At 39.6% G+C, this 20,366-nt stretch overlaps 1 protein-coding gene across 1 annotated transcript in view; it reads right to left on the bottom strand.

Moving 5' to 3' along the window:
• COL4A6 (collagen type IV alpha 6 chain) overlaps positions 1–20,366 on the bottom strand; it is a 126,974-nt gene that overhangs the window by 23,750 nt on the left and 82,858 nt on the right. The window contains exons 6-20 of the mRNA XM_040572623.1: positions 19,182–19,226; positions 13,644–13,760; positions 11,892–11,960; positions 10,433–10,468; positions 9,976–10,038; positions 9,368–9,403; positions 9,189–9,230; positions 8,227–8,319; positions 7,135–7,188; positions 5,685–5,744; positions 4,894–4,938; positions 3,797–3,850; positions 2,504–2,573; positions 1,644–1,754; positions 663–812 (exon numbers count right to left, since the gene is read on the bottom strand). Of these exons, the coding sequence (XP_040428557.1) occupies positions 663–812; positions 1,644–1,754; positions 2,504–2,573; positions 3,797–3,850; positions 4,894–4,938; positions 5,685–5,744; positions 7,135–7,188; positions 8,227–8,319; positions 9,189–9,230; positions 9,368–9,403; positions 9,976–10,038; positions 10,433–10,468; positions 11,892–11,960; positions 13,644–13,760; positions 19,182–19,226 (1,045 nt within the window). The remainder of the gene's footprint in view (positions 1–662; positions 813–1,643; positions 1,755–2,503; positions 2,574–3,796; positions 3,851–4,893; positions 4,939–5,684; positions 5,745–7,134; positions 7,189–8,226; positions 8,320–9,188; positions 9,231–9,367; positions 9,404–9,975; positions 10,039–10,432; positions 10,469–11,891; positions 11,961–13,643; positions 13,761–19,181; positions 19,227–20,366) is intronic.

The following is a 20,366-nucleotide window of genomic DNA, read 5'->3' as shown; positions in this document are numbered from 1 at the left end:
TTTTCCCCAGCTGAAAAACGTTTCCTACGAGTCAACTGAGCTGGCTAAGTTTCATCCTACTAAAACAGTGCAAATATAGAAAGTTGAAGAAAAAACTGTACATTTTAACAGAAGACATCTGAGGATGTTAGCCTTGGGGTTAGTTATTACATTTGCTATATGACAACACTACATTCACTGGGAGAAATCAAGTAGCTACATTTTCATGCTACATCCTTACTATGGACTACCTTCTCAGATGACTGCCTGTTAATAGACAAAATAATCCAAACTGAGTAGACAGAACTGGTACTTAGTTTGGGAGATGCAGCACCAGTCAATGCAAACCTATGAAATATCAGGCTTGATCTGCCATGCTTAGGAGATTAGCCTAGAACTTCAAAGTCCTCTGTTTCATAAATTGTGTCGATAAAACCTTGTGCTTCAGTCTATCAGGTTCCCACTTTTAAAATTGTAACTTTTTTTTTTCAGAGTTACATTTTTTTTATCCTGCTGATAAATACGTTTAAGGTTGTGAGTTACAATTACAATGGGATGTTGACCAAGCCTTTAAAATTTACAGATGAATAATGTTCACTGGCAAATAAACAAACACATAAATGATTATTTGTCTTGTTTCACTATGAATGCAATATAAAAACAGATGTTAAAAATGTACATACGTGATGAGCCAGGCAATCCTGGTGCTCCTGGCAGACCTGGTAAACCATCTCTACCAGGACTGCCTGGTAATCCAATCGTTGCTCTTCCTGGTTCTCCCATTTCACCCTTCAAACCTGGAATCCCTGGAGACCCTCCAGTGCCCATTCCATCTAGACAACATTGACACAATGAGCAGCTATCCAGCAGCAAACATATTCTGGTATTTTTAATGTTATGAAAATTACTACTGTGTCCTGAACTGTAACCATGTTAGCAAAGGACAATTTATAATGGCATACAAAGGAAAACTTATTAATTGTAGCTACCAACTGGCTCCCATTTATGCACTCCTTTGGACATCCAAAAAACTTTAGAGGGCTGTATTCAAGTCCCACTAATAGGTTAGATCATGAACTGTGGAAGACTGCAATTTGTTTATTTTCATATTGCGTTTGAGTGAGATATTTATATTTGCCTTAGTAGTTCCTAGCTCTGGATCATTGCTGGTCAGGACTTCACAGATGTATTCAGGTGAAACAAAAACTTTCACATGAGATTTTTGATGGGACAAATGGGTACCAGCTACAGTGGTTTTATTTAGCCAATCTGATAGCTCTCTATTGCAAATACGAGAAGTCATTAAAGAAACCCTCATTTTCAACAACATTTGCAATTATTTAAAATGCTCCATTTATAGGAAAGGTTTTGCCAATCAACTCTTTTGAAATAGAATTCAGACAACCTTCCATGCACCAAATATTTACACCTGAAGCCTTGAAATGGGCTGTAATCACTGTAATTCTGCTCCATCCAAGACAACATATGAGGTTTTCCTGTGCCATCCCTGACTCATACTTCTCACAGGGCAGCTTGCAAATCAGCCAGCTGAAGGAGCAGGGAGAGGCTAGACCTTCAACATCTTCAGGCTGCTACTCAGAGTCTCTTCTCAGCAACAAACACACAGAAAACAGCCTGCTAAGGGCAATTAGCAGACGCTTTACCTCTCTCCAGGCCTGGGAACCCTGGAGCTCCCGGAAGGCCTGGTAAACCACTGCCCCCTTCATCTCCCGGAGGACCAGGTATTCCTGGGTTTCCAGGGTCACCTGGGGCACCTATTAGACAAACACAGAAAGACAAAGAAGAAAAACTTGTGAGAATTTCTGCTGAAAGACTCTATTCAGTCTTCTAACTCAGTGGCCACTGATATTGCCAGTAAAGGCTGCAAAGCCATTAGCAGTAAGGCTGTTAGTCCAAGTTAATGGTTAAAACTGGTTAGTCCAAGTTAATGGTTAAAACTTCCTCCTGAGCTCTGGAAGAGGTTGTTTAAAACTTGACTGCATGTGAAAGCAGAATAAGAGACATCACACAGCTTGTCTTCTCATTTTTATAGCTTCAGAGACTGTTCCTGCCCAGGACTCATACAGCTGTGGCATTAACCAAGCTCCTTTTCCCAACAGTATTCTTAGCACACTGAATGTCAAATAATACAGAATGACATTCAGAGTACCCATTTCCATGCAACATAAGAAACCATTTTTCCATGGTAAACAGAAATAAGACACACAGGTAGCCTACATTTCCCCATGCTCACACACAGTCAGCCTCCTAGGAGCTGAACATTTCATTCTGCCTTTAAACATATCATTCTGCAACCTGGGAATGAAAGGTTTATTGTAATCTCTGCTATTATATACCTGGGACCAAATGTATCTGTATGCCAACAAAACAGAACTGAAAGGGGGAATAACAAAGAGATATTTCCAATTCACAATGTGGAAAAGTGGTAAAATACAGTAATAATGAAAGTTGGGATCAGAGAGAGTGCTTTAAACTAGTTCCAAAGCAAAATGGAAATGTGTACCTGAAATGACTACACCTTCCCTGTCAACAACGATAGGAGGGCCTGGGGGACCGATGTCACCTAATTCACCCTGTAGAAGAAAACAGATTCACACCATTATTAGAGATGGGTGGTAGAGGGGAAGACTGCTTGTCATGAAACAGACTGTATTGTAGCAGGGTCTGGTCATTCACTGACTAAACATCACTCTTTTCCTTGATGAAGAATTCACTTGTTCACTTTGATATTCTGCTATTCACAATTATCTGCAGTCCTCATTTATCTGCTCTTCCTGTCTGATGGAACTAATGGCTGCTTAAGACAAAGTGCTTGCTAGTATCCAGCTATCCTCTGAAGGCATTCTGTTACCTCAACAGAAAGTACAGACATGTATACACCATGTGTACTGAAGACCAGTAACCATGTTTGCATATTGACCAATACCACATAGACCACTTTTTTCAACTTGTGGTATGAATATGAATTCATAGCTGCTACAAATATAAACATTTTTAAAAGTATTTATCACTGCAGATATCTGTTGCCTTGGAACCCTGAATTTAAATAACAGGAAAATTGATTCCTCCATAAAATCACATAAAGAGAACAAGCAAGTTGTGACAAACAGTGGTATCACTCCTTCTTCTCACTCTAACACAGTATTAAATCCTATTTAAAACAGGAAGTACAAAATCTGACTGTTGTCCAAATCACCATCATATGTAATACATAATAAACACAATTCAGCGTGCCAAGGCAGTGCAACACTTTGATGCTTCTTCCAGTATTACTGCTCTGTACATAAACTTCTACTATTCTTCCGCGTGCTCTTCACAAAAAAAACCTTCAGCACTTGCATTTCTCATGCCTGCCAACCATATACCAATTTTGGTGGCAAAAAAAAGTTGTTTTCACAGCAAACTACTATCCCACCATTTTCCACTCAGTTTTCAGATGTCTGAAAGCCTTGACAGCTATCTTAAACATCCACTTACTTCCATCTAATCTTGCCTCAATTGCCCAGTACATGTGGCATTGGTGTAAGAATGAAGGAGACAGGAGACACTATATATACAACTGTAAGTCATGAAATTACGTGAATAAATGTTGCAAAGGTATTAAAATATCTGAGTGTTCACAGTTCAGCAACTGTTCAATTTTATTCTCGTCGATAAAGTAAATGAGGAAGTGAAAAATACTGAAAATCACAGTCATACAAAGGTAAAGAGGGGGGGTCTGACTGGGGCAAAGACATTTATTCATGCAAGTATCTTTACAAAAGCAGTGCTTCCGTGTTTTCGTGTGAGAATTTACCTTTGTGCCTTCAACTCCATCCAGTCCTGGATAGCCTGGAATACCTGGATGACCCTGTACAGTCACACAGGAGAACATTTTTACACAGTGAGACAATAAGCCAGTGGCTAGCTGAGACACCTGCAGTGCTTGGACTTGAACCACAAACCCAATTCATAGTATTACAAACACTGTCAAGCATCTGCAGAAGTAATAAAGAGAAAACCGACGGCATCAATTTCTCAGCACTCACAAAATACCTGAGCCTTTAGGCCTCCTTGTGCTGGAAAAATTCTGAGAACTTGTGAACAGGCATGGTGGTGTCTCAATGAGGAGACACTTTGGAGCTCTCACAGAACTCCAGAAATGCTTGAAGAGTCTCAAATGCTATTTTCCTTGCACCCCACACTTTCTCTTCACTTTGTTCCAACTCCGTCAACCCATTGGTCCTAAAACTTTTTCAGTGCCACTGGGAGATCCGGCTTTCTGCTATCCATTTGCTAGTAGCATTCTCTCAGACACCAAAGCTCCCCTTCTGGATGCATGACATGGAAATCTACACTGAAGTGATCTATTTTTCTCTATTATGTAGTGTATCAAACCGAGCCCAGTATGGATCCCAAATCCTACTGCAACTGCAGAAAAAATGGAATATTCCAAGAGCTCTGGAGCAGGGAACCTTAATTTTAAACTCCTGAAGTTGTGGACAGCTGTCTTTGACAGCAGCTCATGTTGCTTTCTTGAGCAATTTCCACTGGTGCATCTGAAATTAGAAGTGCTTTAGCATGCTTTCAGCCCCTTGATCACCTGGCCATTTCCACTTGGTACACTACAAAAAGGTAGCTGCAAAAAAGAAAAAAGTGAGAGAGTTTGGCTGTTCCATAAGGAAATGGAATTTCCAGTCTCTGGAGGTGGTCCACTGAACACGTAGGGATAACTACAGAAACAGTTGAAGAGATCTAGAGATGGACTTTCCAGTTAGTGCTCACTAGTTTTATAGGGCAGATGCATTCATGCATTGGAGGTGAGCTTGGAGCCAATAAAGAGATCAGAAGATCGTAAGCAGGTAGATGGCTTCTGCAATTGTAAGTACAGTAAAAAATAAAAGAACATTTCACCTTTCTCCCTGGAATCCCGTCAGATCCATCCAGTCCCGGAAGACCCTAAAACAGCAAAACACATTACGTAACTTCCAAAGGCTCCATGTCAGTCTGGTCTTATTATATCAGGCTCCAAGATCTCAGTACCAAAGAATGAAAAGGTAAACTTTCAAAAGGAGAAGGTACCACTAATATTCCATGTCTTCCACATATTAACAATCATCACTGAAAGAATTCAGCAGAATGATTGATAAAGGACCTCTTATCTTCTTTAGTCATTGTCTTGCTAATCAGTAGTTCAAGTTGAGTAAGTCACAGTGTCTCAAATTAGTAGAAAGTTAGGTAGGTAGTTTGTAATTACAAAGCCATGAAACAATACAGACAAATGCTTTCTATCTTGATGATTTGTTCTTCACACGCAGAACAGAATGTCTTGGTCTTTCTGTTGTGTATGAGCACCACGTGTCTGCAAAATCACAGTGATTTGAAGAATTTATGGCTGGCTTTCAAAAAAAAAGCTTTCAAAAAATTGGAAAAGCACAGGCCTGGCAGTGTCAAGACCTCCATTAAATATTTCTGTATGATTTTCTTGGACTGCCATGCTTGTATTCATCTTTAATCTCACCTTTAGTCTGAGACTTTAATGAGAGAAGAACTATCTGTTGGATCTGTTGTTGTATGATGCTGACTACTATGGGTCCCAGTCCTATGACTGGGACTTCTACATGCTTTGAGAATGCTTGGTGAAAAGTCCACTTCATGAGACTAGCTTGAGAACAGAAATTTAGGGACTTTGTAAGGTTACCTACCCTGCCACCTGGCAAGCCAGGCACACCTTTTTCTCCTTTTTCTCCAACACCTCCAAAGCCCTGAGGAAAAACATCAACATTAAATCCATGATCTGTCTGCAACTTAACAGCACAGCCTAAGACAGAACAAGCACAAATGCAACTATTACTGTAAACTGTACAACAGAGACACATAGGAAACTGACTTTTTCTTCTGAGCTTCTTCTGCCCCAGAAAAAAATCCTGTATCAAGCAGTGCAATATGTGCAGTGCATTATCTTCTTCATTCAATGCAAGTAACACCCGGCTATAAACACTCTGCAAGTCCTGCTAACTCCATATCATATTCTACATTTTAAAGTGCTTTGAAATCTTATTTCTTAACAGCAGTAGCTCAAGGCAGTGCTCAGAGCATACTTTTTCACTTCTAAAGCCTCCGAATGACATAAAATAGCATTTTCACGCTCAACATTTGGAACTGTTCGGTGGCTTTCCCCACTCAGCAAGAAGTATCAAATCCAGAGATGGAACACCAGGATTTAATTTCAGCAAGTTACAGTAGTTAGGCAATTTTCAGGCTTCAATCATGAAATATCTAATGCTTGTGGTTAAGTTCACACATATGTTCAACCCCATCAGCTTCAATGGGCCTCTTGTGATGCATTAAGCTAAACATGCACATAATGGAACATGTCCAGAAAGGCTAGTAACAAACTGTGCTTCATGAACTTTTTTTTTTTTTTTTTTTTTTGCACACCATTATACCGAGAACAGCTGTGGGTTGGAAAAACTGGCAAACAATTTATCTTTTTGGTCAGAACTTCCATAAAATATTTATTCCCCAAACTTATCTAAAGAACCTGTGTTTACAGTAGGTTATAAGCTGGGAAATAGCTCTCTGGAATCCAGAGATAAATTGTTGTTGTTAATTCATACAGGGAAGATGCTACACATTCCTGAGTTTATGAGCACTAATGCTTAACAGGCCATTTAAAAACTGGATATACATACATATAGAGAGAGAGAGAGAGAGAGAGAGAGAGACAAACGACTGTTTGACATAAAGATATGCATATGTGCTTTACAACTTTAAAGTAACAAAAAGTATGTTTAAACGTAATTAAACAAAAATAAATAGGATTTTAAAAATATATCTAGCTCTGTGGGACATCAAGGAACATTGCCATCAAGCGGCCATGTAAAGATTATGTCTACTTGCAAATTTCCTCTTGCAAATGAAATGAAAATTTATTCAATCTCTAGCAGGACAACACTGTCTTCTTCATATTTCCAGGACAAAGACTGATCAGATTACAGTTACACTCTTCAAAAATCCTGTGGACATTTGTATCAGATTTTCAAAGTTCTCTGGTGCCTTAAAACTCCTGTAGAGATTTTATGAGCTATGCAGAGGCTTCTGAACCATCTAACCCATATTAGGCAAAAATTAAAAACTCTCTTCTGCTCTTACCGGCAGGCCAGGCAATCCTTTTTCTCCAGGCAATCCTTGAAGGCCTGGCTCACCCTGAAACAGGGAAGAGGTAAACATAATAAACCACTGAACCCATGAAAGCAAGACTTACCCCAACCCACCCATCATACTCCTGACTCCTAAAGCGAGGCTTTGTAACTTATTTGGCAGCAAGGAGGCTTGATTTGTGTCATCATTTGCCAAATATAGTCTCTCAGCAGTGTGCTGATGCATGCAGCAGATTGTCTGTGACCACTTCCCATGGCTTCACAGACCACTGCTTTGGAACTATTGTTCTCCTTCCCTCCACTGCTAGAAGGCAAACCAGAAGCATCTCAGATCGTCGTCTAGGGACTTCAAACATTCATAGTACTTCATAGAAAGCAGTAAAATAGCACATAATGAGACAGAATAATGTCTTCACAATCCTGCTTACAAATTCAAGAGCAAGCCAAATAAACTGCACTTGTCTGAGCAACACCTCATGCTAATGCAATGCCACCAAGTAAGACAGTGTGCACCATGACTTATGCAGAGACTCGGCAAACTCAGGCTTGGCTCCCAAACCAGCCTGTGTATGTCCTACACTAATTCAGCATATGTAAATTCCACGTGTGAACAGAATCTTTAACTCAAGATCCATAGAGTTTTTATAGATACACTGATGATCTAAATATGCATCTTAGTAAATGCCTGGATAACAAAATATATGTGATTATTTCAAAGTATTGTGCATCACAGGGAAAGCAAGAGACCTGGAGCTTTTTATTTCTTTTCCCAAAAGAATTTTTTTTTCCACTTGTGTTGACAGTTTCACATTTCACAGGTCCAACACAAAGAAAGTACAGTTCATTCATTTAGGATTAATGATGGAAATCTTTAAATAGCTTTAAGATTTTTCTTTCTGAGAGGTATGGATTCTCCAGTGCTCCACACTGCTCTGAGCTAACAACATTTTTATTCAATAGCCATCTGACAGATTAAACTAGTGCATAAAATGAGTATGATTTGGCAATATAACAGCCCTCACTGTCTGGTATTTTTTTTCAGCTTTCATAGCATGGGCAGGAATAGCAAATTGTATTTACAGACCTTTTCTCCTTGCTTCCCTTTGGGGAATCCCATGAATTCTAGTATTCCAGTGGATGGTGGGGGACCTGGAGGGCCAGGCAGTCCTACGTCGCCCTGTAAGCAAAAGAGGAAGCTATTAACATAAGCAGAGCTTGTTTAATTTCCAGTGAAAGTTGTTTCTGAAAAAAAAGGCCACTCCAATTTTATCCCTCATACATAACAACCGTGTGCCTGAATGCTGGTACAGGAGTTTGGTCATGGAAGCCAAAAGTCAGACTGAAAATTAAGATGAACAAAACATTAAACTTGTTTCACAGGAGCTGTGGAGATAAAACACTGAAAGATTAAAAAAGAAAAAAAAAAGGCTCAGCTTTAAAATCAACAGAAAAATAAAAAGGCCCCAGAAACACTTTGAAGAGCAATATGAGAGGAAGGCAAGAAACAACTAGAAATGTACCATGCTGAGAACTCATTTTAACAGTAGCAGAATCAAGCCCCAGACCGAGAACTCCGAGAAGCTGCATTATGCCAGCATAAATTCTCACACAGACTGCAGGATGCCCATTTAGGATAGTAAGACTACAAATTATACATCGGTTGACCTAATGAATGTTATGCAATCCAAAGAGAATAAAGTCTGTAGAAAAATTCAATACAAGAGGTAAGGGTCCATATAAACTGAAGGACAGATTTGGAAGTTGTCTAAGGAAGACCTCATATCTTGACAGCCATGAAAACTCTGCACTGAAATGAGATTTTCTTTCCCCCCTTCACCAAGGCAAAGCTCTCATCCTTTCTTTCCATGTAAAAACAGATCAGCAACCAGCAAGGTTCTTCAGTATTTGGACTGTCACTCAGTCCAAAAGAAGAAAAAGGAAAAGAAGAAATTGCTGTAATCTAGCCACCTTCTAGAGATTAAAGCTATGATGGAACACTGGAGTATTGCTTCACACTCTTTCCATAACTGAAAAAATTTCTCTTACCTTTTCTCCTTTCTCTCCTTGAAAGCCTAATCCCATATTACCCTATGGCAGAAAAAAAAACAATAATGAGTGAAAAGCAAAACAGCAGCAAAAGAGCATTACTACCATCTAGGCCCACAGGAGTGACAAATAAGCTAACAATCAGGTGTGAAAAGACAACAGAAAGAGCAGGTACTTACTTTTGGACCTGGTGGCCCGGGGGGACCCACCGGACCCTAAATGTGAAAAAGATTAAGATTTTATTTTTTTGACTTAAGTAGGATGCACACAATGAGACCAGTGTTGTAATCTTCTAGTCTTCACGTCTATGATAGACAGCATAGCCCCTTGGCACTACGGTTAATTAAAAACAAATCTTAATTTAAAAGCAACAAACTTTTAGTTTGCTTTTACCTCTGCCCAAATAAAACTCTCTTCTAGTATCTTGAAAAAGTGACTTTTCAGCACATTTCACGATGATAAAGGCTCCAAACATGCAGAGGTCAGCATATTCCCTCAAGTCCTGAGACGAGAAAGCGCTCAGAATAGTATCGAGTACTGTTTGTAGATGGTGCTCTAGGGCTTTGTTGGAGCTCTCATTCATGACTGTTGCTCTGAACACTGCTCCAGAGGAGAACTTGTGACTGGTTTAAACAGTTTAAGTATTCCACACCTGAAAAATGTGCTTCGTACTTCTAGATGCACAAATGCTTTCGCTCATTGTCATGAGACAAATATAGGTAAGGATGAAAAACTGCCAACATCTTGAACTGTTCTGTCAAGAAGTGCAACAGTCAGGATCTCTTACTTGCAAACCTGGTAATCCTATAGGGCCTGCAGAACCTGTTGGACCTGGAAAACCTTTCGGGCCCTATAAGAAGAACACAGGAGAAATACAGAATGTGTAGTAATTATCCCATCAAACCCCAACCAAACACTGTCTCTGAAAACATGAAGTAATATCCCCTAATTATGTAGGTTCATTTAATTTCTATAATAACCTATTTCATATTAGTATATTTTTTGGAAGTCAAAGTTAAGAGTTAAAGGGAAAAATAGAACAAATAATAGCAAAAATCTGACTTCCTCTAACGTAATGTGGACCGATGCATACCATTAGAAAACTGTAGTTATTCATGCTATTGGTATCATGCAAATACATGCCCCATTAATTTGAAAAGTGTCCTTGAGAATCAATTCAAGAAGAAATACTTGCTTACTATAATATTTTTTAAAATAATTATTCTCCAAATTAAATAACTTACAGAAATTCCATCCAATCCAGGAAGACCATTTTCTCCCTAAAAATAACAAATGCATTAATAAAAATGCCACTATATTATTGCAACAAACTAGTCAGGGCATTAAGTTTTGTATAAATAGAAGTATTTGCTTTTCGTTAATATTAGATCAAGTGCACATGGGAAAACATTTTGACACCTGTGCTTCCATATTTAAATTGGGCAATGGAGAGGTTCCAAATCTCTGGAGAAATGACAACCATTTTATTTACGGGTAGTGAGAGAAGCTAAAGTGGCATTAAAAACTTGTATTCATCATAAAAACACTGGAAAACACACATACAAAATCTTTCCTTACAAAAACAGTATAAAATGTATTATTATTTCGAATTATCTGTATTTTCCACAAACAAAGGTTAATAAATAAGGATGTATTTAACTTTTACAAATAGACAGTGTATATGCGTGGATAGAATTTTAGAAAAGTTGATAATTTCGACCAAAAAAATCAGTGTGAGGGGCTAGGCCTTACATGACAGAAAAAAAAAATCTTAATATTTTCAACATTTAATGAATCATGAGGCTGCTGAATGTACCACAAGAGGCACAGAATCCTTTATAGTGTTTTCCAAGCCTAGTCCTTCCAGCAAAAATCAAAACCACTGTAAGTCAGTGAGTATATGTTTCAAGGCAACAAAGAACTAAATTTTTTATGTGAGTATAGTCAAAGAACCTATTACTGTTTTGAATAATAAACCGATATCATCTATCCATAGTTTGTATTCTCTGCATAGGAAATAAAATTACAGACATGATACAGACATTTTAGGGAGAGGTCTTTATTAAACGGAAAGAATAAAATCCTGACTTCATAGTGGTAAATGATGGACTACAAGTGGGATATGATATCCATGTATTTAAACTCAGAGTATAACTGGTTACTTACTACTATCTCCCAGTAAAAAACACTGGGAGTCAACGGGGATTTTATGGTAGAAATCTTAACATGCACCCATGAATCTCCTGGGTTGTTTTTTCAACAGACCTGGCACATGTGAGGATACTAGTTACAGGAAAGTTTGGCATCTAAAAAAAATATGCTCTCTCACATAAGTCAGGATAAGCTTACAAGAAATTCCTCATATCTTCGGTTTGAGGCCAGCAAGGAATAGTGATAGCTGTCCAGAGACAGCTGAAGGACCAGCAACTGCTCTGAACACTAACAGTATGTGCAATGTCCCAGCACCCCCACATGGGATGAACAAGATATGTTTGTGTTGCAAAGACCAAGCAATTCCAAGTTCTGAGAGCATTCAGTGCTGTCATTAAGTAATTAGAGGCCTTTTTCACAGCTCTGCCTCCAGACATACCTAGGATACCCACGTCTAACATCATGAGCAATATAAGCTGCACCATCAGCCCTGCAAACTCTAGGACATCAAAGTGTTTCTCATATTGCATCTTCTGCCATGACAAATCTTACCTTCATTCCTTTAAGGCTGCCTTGAGCAAAAACAGGTTCTCCTTTAAGACCTTTTGGGCCAGGACGACCCTGTTAAAAAATGAATGTCAAAAGTAAATTTCTGGGAAAAAAAAAAGATACAGTTTTGGTTTTGAAAGAAATTATATTCAGTATTCTGAGCAGGGCAAACTCCTGGCTCCAGTGAACTGCAAAAGTAGCACTGCAGTTGTGTCAAAGAAGCTGTGGTATTAGGAGAACTTAAGACTTCCTGGGGCTTTAGAAAAACAATGTTCTGCAAACATTTTCTCTGCTATTTTCCTGTTTATATTAGATTTTCCTTTTATTTTAGGCCTTTGACAACTTTTAATATTCTACTTGAATTTGTTTGACATACTGTAACCCTCCTGTTCATATACATGTCTCTTGTGTAGCACTGTAAATCACCATATTTATTTAGAAACAATAAGAAAAAAATGGTAGATCTCATGAATCTCTGCAGAAGTGACTGTTTTAATTCTAGATTTACCCAATTTATTTTAATCTTGATCATCACATTCAACTTATCTGAGATGATTTCATTTAATTGCCACTTTAATTTGAGAGGGTGAGCTGATCCAAGCAGCTTTCTTTGCCAAAAATATAATCCTACAAGCATTACAAAAGAGAATTTTGAGCAGTAGGTATGAGTAAATCAGTTACTTTAGAAAACCATACTTTAACTTGTTCTTGTTGCTTTGTGTATTTTCAACATTATATGCACTCTACGTCTGGATGACATGTAAAGATTTTTTTAGCATAGCTCAGAAAAACTGAAATAAATGGCAATACTTATTTCTGGCAGATGTATTTTCTTCCTCTTCTTCCTGTGTAAATGCAAAGGAGCTCCACTGCTGGTAAGATTAGTCACATAACTTGGGCTTCTAAGATTAGGCTTTGAATGTGAACAAATATTCAAATATTCGTCAAATACTTGAATATCACACCAAATAGTTTCTGGTTACATTTCGAAACTAACCCCATATGTTTGTATGTATATATAAACAGTATAATTCCCCCTAAATATGTAAGAGTGGAGTTCTTAGAACTAATCCTACACACTTAAACAGGGTGTAGAATGTGAACCAGCTACCTCCACTTCCACATAGGTATTTCTCCAAAGACAATTCATCCGGTGAGGCAAATGGGAAGATGTTGCCCTTACAAGCGTCACTATGTGTAAGATGGGAGTCCAGATAAATAGCTTGTCCAGTGCAGACTAGATCAAACTCAAAATTGGTAGGGAAGTGTTTTCAAAAGTAAAACACATACCTTAGGAAAGTAAATCCTACAGACACTCAGTGACACCAAAGCTTTTAGCTGTCTTAACACCTGAAGGAAGGTATCCAATATTTGATGCATAGACCTGAACACGTGATATCTTCCTTTTCTGAATCAGCATCCACTAACTTGAAACTTGCCAAGTGCAAGATATTTGCCACTTTATGGTTCTTAGAAGCTTTATCATGGTCTCTTATGAGTCAGCTTGAACGTTGCCAGTTGCAACGGTATAACTTGTGTGAACACATTGTCACAGGATCTTTATTTTATCTTCAGAAGTTAACATTTAGACAGTCAATCAGAGTGGAATTCCGATAAGAAAATGACACTGAGCTCCAGCAATGCTAATGAAATGAGGGTTCTTCCTAAGAAATTGGGAGTCACTTTTCCACCAATGGCAAGAAAAGCAAACCCTAGCTTAGTGACTACAAATGCTATAGTTGCCTTGGGACGTACCGGCAGCCCAGGAATGCCAGGAAATCCATCTGTTCCAGAAACACCAGGACTCCCAATGGTACCATTGCAGCCATCAAGGCCAGGCAGACCTCTGGGTCCAGACTGGCCAGGATGACCCTGTGTAAAAGGGAAAAAGAGAAAATGACTGACGGGAGGCATTTTATTAGTAATACTGTCCCCCAGAAAACTGATATCTTCCACATGGCAACATAAAACAAAGGAAACAGACAACTCCCACTCAAGTTCAGTGTACGGTAGACTGCAGTTGAAATAGCTTATTCAGCCAGCATTGTTTATCCTCCCCAAAGCTTAAATCCTAGAACACTGGCTGGTTTCATTTAATTATCTTTTCCTCCAAGGTATAATTTTCTGAAGTACATAACGTGTGCATGAGTAGGTCCTGAAAGTGCAATACTGGTCCCCTAGCAGTCTGAAATACATGATGTGACACAGCTCAGCACAGCACACAAGGGCGCACCTGACACCAGGAGTGGGAGTTGCTCATGTAAAAACAAGGGGAAAAGGCAGGTTCAACAATACTGAGCATTTATAGTTCTAATCCGCTTAAAGTTTCAGTGGCTTCTCTTCCTCTGCACTGTGGATTCTTTCTTTTAATAGTTCAACAGATGTTCCAGCTCTAGCATCACACCATTCAAGCACAACAGCTTTTCTCGTTATATTACACTTAAAACCTTAGGCAAAGCAACCGGGACAAAAACCTAATAAAACTAGCAGTCTTTAAAAGAAAGTATATGTGATGGTCAATTAATAAGAAAGAATTGTACCTAATTCTGATTTCACACAATTTTGCCGTGCTATGGCTCTATTAATTTGACTCAACACTATACTGCTGCAAAGGAGATAAAAATTAGAGCCTTTAACTACCTTTTCTTCAGTATTCTGTGGGTTTGCATAGGCATAATAAAGAAAGGCAAAACTGTCAGTCTTACTGCTCAGGTATCGACTATCTCTTTATTCTATCCATCTTTTCACAGAAATGAGCTCTGTGGCACTCAAAGACAATGTTTTGTGGCAAGAGGAAAATGAAACTTAGGGAGAGAGTACCAGTAACCAACAGTTCTCTCCCTCCCCTTTGTACACCCTGATCTTAAATCACCCCCAAAGTACTTGTGTTTGATCCCAAAGGTTCATCCCTAAGACACGGCGTTAAACAAGTTATGACTCATACTAGGAAAGTAAAAAATAAACATGGATAAAATGGGGATAAAACAGAACATTAATAATCTTTCATGCCAGACACTTAAAACAAATCAGATTTGTGTTACTAAAGGTCTTCCAGTTCAAGCCAATAGCATATCCTCTCACCAAACTCAATGAGAACTTTGGAGTAATGTAAAGCCTTTTGTCTAAGGATTTTAAAATGCCTTGCAAAAATGAATGCTGTAATCTTCATTTTACGGATGAGAAGCTGGGAGCACACAGTAGCCAAGTGCCATTCCCAAGGATGCAGAGCCACTTGGACTGTATTTATGTAAATGCTCAAACTGCTCACCAGTCTCAGCTGCTGCTAGAAGGGCCATTGCCCACTCCTGGCTGCTCACACCTACCCTTTCCTTGTGCCAGCATAAGCACAGGCACAGAAGGTAAGTCAGAGCAAGAAAACAACACAGAAGAAAAATAACTGTTCTGTTTCTTAAGTGTTAATTTTCAGCCAGATGAGTTCCTTGGTCCAGTGCATCTGGCAACTGCATGGTGATTTGTGCCAACAAAACGGAGAGAAGAGGAGAGAGTCCAGATCTGCACTCTGTCAGCCCACAAGGTGCGAGCTGAACCACTGCAATGTGTATCTCCACTGCAGGATCAAGGCAGTTCACCGAGACAAGTACAAATGTGAGATTAAACACAGCCTCAGGACATGGAATGAAGTCGTCCCAAAACATGAGCATCAGGCATCACTGGGTATATAGTACCAAGAGCCCTGATGATTAAAGTCTGTTCTTGAAAGCACCCACTTGTGGTGTGCAAGCAGAGGACTTGCCAGGCTCCAGTCTAGCTACAGGAGAAGGCTGAAGCACCAATTTTGGTTCCCAAAACTGGATAAATCAATGGCAAACCACCCTCCCCTCCATCCATACAGCCCGTCATAGCCAAGAGCAGCAAGCCTCTGATGGGACAGGCTGTGACTGCAGAGGAAGGCCAGTGGTCAATTTTGATGAGGTCTTTCTCATTGTTTACAGCATCAACAACACAAAAGCTGTGTGAGAAGAGCACATGTATCTGCTTACAACATAAGGTGGCCAGCTGCTGGGTTTAGCAAAGCTGAACCCCCAACATCTGTCCCTCAGACAGATGAAGAACCAAGCTGCAGAGGCTCCAGGGTGGGCCAGGAGCCACCTGTGGCAGGCAGCTGGCTTCACGTCTTGGGAACGATCTCTTAAATCTTGGCACAACACAGTCTCTTAGGGCCCAAAGGGTTTTGGTATCCCCTTAGTATGTGAGGAGGGCTCACAAAGGGGATATAAACTGTACTGACAGTGATTGCTTATGTGTATTAAATACATCTGTGGCTCTGCCACTTAATCCCATAGCATCTGTGTCTCTGGTCCTGAGCCAAAGCATCTCCCCCCCCCCCCCCCCAGAGTCTCTCCTGCTTTAGAAAAATAATATACAATTTCCTACCTTCTGGCTAAAGTGCAATCAGAATTCACGATGGTTTGTTTTAAGTCTTACCTGAGCACTCACGACCAGCTTCCTTGAGAATCATAGGAATCTGGCTTAAATGAAGCTTTTCGACGGGAATTTAAAACTCTGATTAAAAGAGCTGTTTTGGTCTGAAAACCAGTGGTTAATAGTTTCACTCTATTAGTTCTAACAGTTTCACTCTATTCACTTGTTCTCAGTTCCTCTTATTCCTGTGTCAGACGCGTTAATTCAGCTCAAGCACTTCAACTGACTACAGCAGAAGACTTTCACAGTTGTACTTATGACATGGCAGGGTGACTAGCTTACAAACCTGAGCTAAAAAACAGGATGGAGAGATCACTTGTGCTCTCTGTTCTCACAAAAGGAGACATTCCCTGGGAGCCAGATAAGGAAACTTGAATTGTTCATCTAGGCTCTTGCTTTATCTGACTCCTTCACATACACTACCGCTGTGATCCCAAGCAGCCTCTTTTCTAAATCAAACAGGCTTAGCACAAAGGACATCCCAACAGGAGAGCTCAACAAATATTTAAAAACAGGGAAACAAATGCAATCAAGGGTGAACACAAAACTAATTGAATAAGCGGGTTCATAGATTGCTACGGCAAAGTGGCCTCTTACTGCCATTGCCAAGTGCTTGCACTTCCTCTAGGAGGGACACAAAATAAAGAGCTTTGCCTTTTCACGTAGCTCTAACTTTCATTGTGCAGACAAGAGCTCTTTCCTCATAGAAATATTTCCTTCTAGAAACCTCTGGGTAGCTCATGAAAAGCTATGTGCACCTCCCAGCTCCAGTTTCAGCCCTTGCTAGAGGTTGTCCTTGAATCCTATCCTATGGGAAAAAATAAACTTCCCAAGCAGGGCCAAAGATTTGAGGGTTTCCTCTGCAGTGTGACACAGAAGGGCTAGCGATAAACACATGCTGCTGCTGTATTTACTAAGTTAAAGGGATTAGTCAGTCCAGCTGCAACAACAGGATTTACTTGCCACCAGCACGGCCCAAGGGAACTCTGTGGAACACCACTTCCCCTAAGGTCAGCAGCGGGATTCCCCTCTGAATCACAGCCTTGCAGCCTTTTGGCCTTGACTAAAACATACCTGCCCACACTAACATATCTGCATACTCCAAAGACATTCTCTTCATGTTGGGAGGTTAATTCTTGTGCAAAGATAGTGACTTATTTTCAATTCTCTCTTAAATATATCAGCACACCTATGCTCTCTGTCCCTTTGCATTTCACACAACTATATAAGGTGCATATGTTCATATTCATTTCACAACAAACCTAAGCTACTCCCTATCCTGAAGTGCAACTATATATGTAAATATTTTGTCAAGCAGTGGTATTTGCTACTTTTGCCCTGAATGGAAATATCTGTCTCAATGGCTAGAAGGTAAACAATATGCATTAGTTTCCCTTCACCCTTTTTCTGTCCTGCAGTTGTGACACAGAAGAGCCGTAGGGAGAGCATTTGCAGCAAAACGTACCTCTTTCCCATTCACCCACCTGCAGAAGATTGTATATCAGACAATGGAGATTGGGATATGCTGGAGGCTTTGAATCCTCTCATCTACCTCCCTTTCTCTCTTCTTGGAATGCCTGCTGCTGCCAACTACCTGGCAATGGCTGTTGCCCTATTTCTCTCCTCCCCTCATTGTTGGGAATCCCCTTTCTCCAGAGCCTCATCTGAAAAAATACCCAGAGAACAGCATGTTCCCACATTGTGTTCAATTAAATTAAGTATTATGGGAACAGCTTGTTCTCTTCAGAGCTAGAAAGTTAGTTGGCTGGTGGGAAAAGAAAAAATAGCAGCAAGGGAGTGGAGCAGGAGAGAAAACAGGCAAGGATGAGCAGAGGGGGAGAGAAGGACAGAGGCCAGGAAGGAACTGGAATCGAGCAAGCTCATTTACAGGGCCAAGTGTGCATTTTCAGCCAATCTATCAAAACAATTCAGTTTTTGATAGGAAGTCAGGAAACACAGCTCCACTCTGTTGAAGCTCTTGGCCAGCTGAGGAAGTAAGGAAGATGGGAACGAAAAACATGAGTGTAGTCAGAAGGCACAAGTATATGGAACATGGAAAAATGTCATCAAAAAAGGAAAAATAATTCAATACCAGAAGGAGAAAAATGAACTAAATAGTACTGAGAAAGCAATGAAGTTTGGGGCAACTTCTAAAGCTGGCCCAGCTAAAACTTCCCTGAGGCAAAGTGTCTCTAAAACACATCTTTGCAAGAATCACCAGGGAAAAACAAAGCAAAAGACAGCTGGTCAAGATACCCTAGGCACCTAATTTTGGTATGAAGTAGGAAGCAATTGTCATTATAATGTTCAAGTTCAAAACAAACAAACAAAACATTCCTGATGGTCAGGGAAAAGAGTTACCTACTCCTATCACATGCCAAATACAGTAAATTACCTCTTTTCTGTCTTAGGTTTCTGAGAGAGAACTAGCACCTAGTCAGGAAGCAAGGATTCTCTGGAGGGCCTCAGCTCTAATCATTGTTTTGGTCCACATGATAGGAAAGGAAGATCAAGGGAGACATGATAACACTTACCACATACAAGAAGACTATTAGAGAGAAAAATGGAACAATCTGCCCCCTGTGACCATGATGAGTAAGATAAGAACTATCAGGTTTAAACTATGGTAAGAAATATTGAAGTTAGGCTGTAGGATTACTTTTTTTTTTTTTTTTTTTCCCAACAGAGAAGCTAGAGCCTCCAACATTACAATGTTTGAAGAATTGGTATTTCCTTCCAGAGAGAGGCAAGACCTTTGCAAGATACATTGTGCATGTGCTAAGACACTACCATTGTGCTTTTGGTTGTGACTAACATTCTGGTGACTTATATTTACATACGAAAACTCACTGGGATCCCGTTGATTCCTTGAAATCCTGGAACTCCCATTGAGCCCTGAAGAAAAAAAAGAATACATGTTATTTTTCTCTTTTTCAATTTCTGGTTACTGGACTATATATTTCAGTATATCTCATTTACTGACAAGATACTTTTCACTCCAACATTTTCAATCATGGACTTCAGCTATCAACACCAAGAGGAACAAACCATCTCATATAGATTCTCTCTGACCGCATGGGTCACTGAAGACACTAACTGAGCATCTGAGCTTGACTGGATGCCAAATGAGTGTTTCAGGAATGTCTTAATCAGGCAATTTAAAGGAAAAATATAATCTCCTACTGCACATCTGGGGAAAATAAGATGCCAGAAAAATAAACAACCCAGTATAAATTTAACTCCCAGTGTAACGCTTGATCTTCCAAGAGTTTTAACAGGTCTTACCGTTTTTTTTCGTTTTTTTTTTTTTTTTTTTTTTTTTTTTTTTTTGGTCTATATTTTGGTACCACCACCTAGAGATATGCAGATCATTGTATTACTTTTAGACCACCCCATCTAAGTTGTAAGTGAATTCCACTTCGTTGGTTCTACTGCTCTGCTCCAAATCCTAGCAGAACAAGCTATGTGAGCACAATATCCAGCCTAAACTATTCTTGGTTTGGAAAGGTAAAGTACATTGCTTCCATGAAGAAGAGGGAGGTAGAATCCTACTACATGTTGGTACTGCACATGCATCCATTTCAATGGATAGAAACAGAAGTTCTGGAGTAGTTAAGGGATTACTTCAGTGCAAGGTAATTGGTTCCAACTGTTAGAGGCTAGTTCCAGTTCTGGGTTTCTGTCTTTTCCAAAAAGTGGGTTTATTGATTTCAGTGTTACCCGCTAGAATTGTGAAAATGCTCACTCATATCAGCACCCCTTGTTTTGAATCCTCCTTTGCCTTTCAGATCAATGCAACACTGAGGCAATGACTTTCATTGTCGTCATTTTCAGTTTACTTGGTTCTTTGTCTGATGAGAAAGGGTGACTAGAACTACAACATGCTGACTAATATTAAGGAAAAGGAGAGTGTAACTGCAGCACGTTGAAGCACAAGCGATCTAGTTTTCATCTAGCTATCTCACCTACCAGTAGCTGGCAAAACAAGCTCTGCTCTGCTGGTCCTGGTTCCTAAACTATCTAACTTCTTATTTG

The sequence above is a fragment of the Cygnus olor genome, chromosome 13 (assembly GCF_009769625.2).
Source record: "Cygnus olor isolate bCygOlo1 chromosome 13, bCygOlo1.pri.v2, whole genome shotgun sequence".
Classification (NCBI taxonomy): domain Eukaryota; kingdom Metazoa; phylum Chordata; class Aves; order Anseriformes; family Anatidae; genus Cygnus; species Cygnus olor.
The sequence above is the reverse complement of the archived record's forward strand: the minus strand, read 5'-3'. Positions and strand labels throughout refer to the sequence as shown.